Source organism: Diabrotica undecimpunctata, chromosome 3, assembly GCF_040954645.1.
Source record: "Diabrotica undecimpunctata isolate CICGRU chromosome 3, icDiaUnde3, whole genome shotgun sequence".
NCBI lineage: Eukaryota > Metazoa > Arthropoda > Insecta > Coleoptera > Chrysomelidae > Diabrotica > Diabrotica undecimpunctata.
In genome coordinates, this window is record NC_092805.1 from 70,955,844 (window position 1) to 70,960,623 (window position 4,780).

Sequence of the window (4,780 nt, forward strand, 5' to 3'; positions counted from 1 at the left end):
TTTTCTTTATAGTTTATTTAAACACTTTATAAAGTTGCAATATTTATTTAGTTTTTAGGTACTTGTATAGAGTCTCCACATTTTGTAATAAATTTTTATTGTCACGACTCTAAACCACATTAAGATTTATACGATTCCTATTTTTGTAAATTTTTAAAGGCAACCCAAGTTGCAGACGAATTTTATTGTTTATATTAAATTTGTTCAATATTAATAAATAACGTGCTTCATTTGGGTTAATTTATCAAAGGTCTAAAGTAAATTTTGGTTTAATTTCTTGTTGAACTCTACCAGGAGACTACAGAGTCGACGTCACACAGTGACAGATTGCTTAGAACACATAATTGAGCTAGCTGAGGTATATATTAAATTAAACAACGAACCACAGATTTTAAAAATTACAACATTTATTATAAATAAAAATAAAATTAATAAAATACAACTTTTTCAATATATATATATATATATATATATATATATATATATATATATATATATATATATATATATATACGTCTGTATATATACGTCATAACAAGGCGAGATCCGATTAAATGGAGGACAACCCGAGATCCACCAATAGGAAATTAATTATTTGAGTATATTGTTCATAACTATCTTTATAATTAACATATTAATCATGGCACACTTAGAGGGGAAAAGATTTTTAAACTTAAATTTTTCTGATAAATTGAAAGCGAAACGAGGTCCGTAGCTGAAAAGGGAAGGGGAAGACTTATATACAAAATTTTAGATATTTTCCGATCAACGCGAGATCCCACACTGTTGCCAGCTCTAAAGGGTATTAGTCGAGCGACCAGAGCTCGTCTTGTATTGCATATTTCCTACTCAAGGAATTTGTGGTTACGGTGTTTTATATTTTTAAAATGTCTCGAGGGCAGCGGTTAGTTGAATTAGTGAAACAAAATTCAAAGATAACAGAAGGTAAGTAATGATTATAATTTTTCTGTATAATAATCAAATAATTGAAGGGGTGGCTGCAATAACCAGGCAGCTCCACTTTTTTACGAAAATGAGATTTTCAGTGACTTACTCTTAACAAAAATCGGCCGATCGTTCCCTGCAACAAACGGGTATCTCTTAATAACGGCACATAACTGGCAACGATATTTGGAGCTACCTTGCTTTCGGTTTGTAGCAAGAACCGGGCAGCTCCTGGAGCTGCCTGGTTCTTGCACTTAACTGTTGACAAAATAATATAATAGAAAAGATATAAAAATATGCATGGAATATAAAAAATAAGTTTGATTCCTTCATGTATTTGTTTAGTTTCTATTGAATTTTATGTAATAATACAATAATTTTAATATTATTCTATTTCTAAATAGTTTGTAATACGGTCCTGTTCATTTTCCCATGCGCCGCCGTGAACTAGTTACTTACTCGTTTAGTCGGGCAAGCGCAGGTGCTCGTTGTGTTTTAGTTTAGTTCAGATCGACGTGTTGTTATACATAGATACACACTTTTCTTACGATTCGTAGTGAATAAAATTTAGTATTATTTATATTTGAAATGGCAAGTGAACTCAGTTCAAGTGAAAGTGAACCGTTTCAAGATTCGTCATCGGATTTCATTCCTGATTCCGAATCAAGTGAGGAGAAAGCTGTAAACGAAGTTGCTGCAAGCAATGTTGCCACTACGTCTGGACTGGTTGAAAATAAAAAATCGAAAAAGAGGAGCAGGGAGCCGAATATGTGGAAGCGAAACCAGAGAAAATTAAGAAGATCTAAAGGTGAAGAGTACATTAATGTTAAAGGAAACATAGTGGAAAGACGAAGTAGAGGAGGTCCATGCCAGTGCCGGTTCAAATGTTTTGAAGGCATAAGCGAAGAAACTCTTGATAAAATTTTCACGTCTTTTTATGAAATAGGTGATAAAGAGCAACAAGATATCTATTTAGGTAAGGATAAAATTATTGGCGCCTGAAAGCACGTATTAGTTATATATCGTTTCATAGGTTCTTGGGTATGCAGATTTCGGTTCCGAGGTTTATTTGATATTTAAACAAATAAATGACGATTCCAATAGCCTTCCATACCTGTTGGTACGGACGGCAAATAATGATTTTTACGAAATATTGATTTTCTGTTCTTTTTTTCAGGTGGTTTAATACAGACGAGAAACGTTGACAGAAGGCGACCGAAAGGAGGTGGTGGAGTTCCAAGAGGCCAAACGTTTTTATATAAAATAAAGAGAGGCATATTTGAGAAAAAAGTGTGTAAAACGGCATTTATGAACATTCACGCAATAACGAAAAGCAGGGTGGAGAGAATAGCGACTCATATGGCTTCACAGATAGTAGGTCCGAAAGACATGCGAGGGCGCCATGAAACTAGACCAAATAAAATCCCAGATCAAATTATCAAGTCCATTGAGGATCATATAAATAGCTTTCCAAGAAGAAAAAGCCATTATAGCAGAAATGATAACCTAAACAGAAGATATCTTTCATCCGAACTGAATTTAAGGCTTATGCACAGATTGTATTTAAAAAAATATGAACCAGAACAGCATAATCTATTAGACACACCAGAGTTTAAGCCAAAAGTTTCATACACATATTATCGGCGTGTATTTGTGGAAAATTTTAATTTAACCTTTGGCCACCCTAGAACAGATACTTGCAAAACTTGCGACATCCTTGACAATAAAATAAAATGTGCCAAAGATGATGAAACTCAAAACACATTGAAGGTGGAAAAAAAAGTGCACCTGACTAAAGCTGATACTTTCTATAAAGATTTAACAGAGAAAACTGCTTTGGCTAAGGAAGATCCCAGAGTTGAAGTCATGTCATTTGATTTTGAACAAAACATGCCCCTGCCACATGTTCCTTCTGGTGACGTGTTCTACAAGCGCCAGTTGTGGTTTTATCCATTTTGTATCCATAAGGGCAGCGTTTCGAAGAGTTACTTTTATGTTTTCGATGAAATAACGGGTCGGAAATCTCCAAATGAAGTGATAAGTTGCTTACACGATTTTATTAATAACTACATTGATCCTCAGGTAACAACCCTTTACGTTTATAGTGACAACTGCGCTGCGCAGAACAAGAACTCCGTTCTTGTTCACTTTTGGCAATCTCTTCTATTGCATGGAAGATTCAAGAGAATAAGACATCGTTATCCCGAACCTGGGCATAGTTTTTTGCCCTACGACAGATCGTTTGCTCTGGTGGAAAAAGAAAAAAGAAAGAAAGAAAGAGTTTATCTGCCAGAGGAATGGAGTCGCATGATAGCAAATACCAGTAAGAAGTTTATTGTGAAAACTGTTAAACAAGATATGATTCTAAACTATAAAGAAGTTCTTGAGCCATTTTTTAAGAAAAGCAATATTAAAAATAGTTTTGGTGCAAAATTTACCATATCGAAATATAAAGTTATCGAATTTAGTGATACACATAGAGAGACTGTTACGTGCTCAGAGTCAGCGAATGGTTTTGTGACTGAGGATTTCGTTCTTTTAAAGAAATCTTGTGTACCGATTTTTCCACAAGTACACAATAAGGTTTATAATGCACCGTTGCCTTTGAAAAGGGATAAGCTATTAAATGTCATGGAATTGGCCAGACAGTATGTTGGCGAGGCTGAAATGTGGTACTACCAACAACTTGTTCCTGTAGAGCCAGAAGAATGCCAAACTTCCGAAACTGAAGATGAACACTAGTAACCTAAGAAGAATATTACCTGTTTTTTATGTTTTCATATTCCACTGATTAGTTTGTATTTTGATATTAATGTAATAAGGACATTTTATTTAGTTTCTTTACTTTTTGTATCCAAATAACATATAAATAAACCTAAAACTATTTTTTTTGTATATTTTTGGCAAAGCAGCTCCAATTTTTTTTTATTTTATTAAAAAATGATATTTACAATATTTACAAAAACTACGTAAAAACTTTTTCTTTACATGCTTTCACCACAGGAAAAAAAATAATAAAAAATAAACTAATTTTGAATTTTTGGGAGGTTTTTTTCGATTTCCCACAAATTTTAAAATACGGAGCTACCTGGTTATTGCAGCCACCCCTTCAATTCAACATAAACTTTATAAACCGAATAACTAAAATGCTCTGTTTTATTGAATTTGTTGAATTCTATTCTCAAAGTCATTTTTGTTTATTATTTATGTACAAAATTAAAAAGGGGAAATTATTTAAACTTAACACTTTATCTGTATAAGAAAAGCTATCATTGTAACATTTTAATCGTGCTTTTGCATAAAAATATTAGTTTTGCACAAGAGTAAATACGTTCCATATAGTAGAGTAAATCGACTGACAAAAATTTATTATTTACTTATTTGTCAATAAATTTGTTCTGTCTTAAATTAACTATGCTGTGGCTTTTTAAATGTAATTTTTTAGATATTGGTCAGTAAGAATTTCTCACTGTGATTTGTTTTAAATAATTCCCTTGACTTTAGTAGACTGATTTATTTTCTTTTTTTTAATAGGTCAGCACTTCGAAGGGCAAAAGTGTAGAATGTAGTCTGCGGAAAGGAAGGGTGTGGAACAAGAGAGACCGCTGCCTATACTGCAGTTTGGACGTAACAAATTTTTCGAGGCATATTTTTAGAAAACATCCTAAAGAGGAGAGTGTTTTAAAAATAACCATGTTACCCAAAAGAGATATTGCTAGAAAGCATATGTTAGATCTCCTAAGAGAGCAAGGGAATTTTTCATATTTGCATGCAGCCGATACCATTAGACCTGTCCAGAGACCTTCGTCTTTTTCAAATTCTAATACTGTATCAG

The 4,780-nt window shown here is 33.0% G+C and overlaps 1 protein-coding gene across 1 annotated transcript; it reads left to right on the forward strand.

Annotated features, from left to right (window-relative positions):
* Window positions 1-1,361: 1,361 nt before the first annotated feature.
* LOC140435866 (uncharacterized) lies at window positions 1,362-3,687 on the forward strand. Its single transcript, XM_072524580.1, has 2 exons — window positions 1,362-1,921; window positions 2,123-3,687. Exons 1-2 carry the CDS (start codon window positions 1,534-1,536, stop codon window positions 3,685-3,687), a joined length of 1,953 nt encoding a protein of 650 aa, XP_072380681.1. The 5' UTR covers window positions 1,362-1,533.
* The last annotated feature ends 1,093 nt before the right edge of the window (window positions 3,688-4,780 follow it).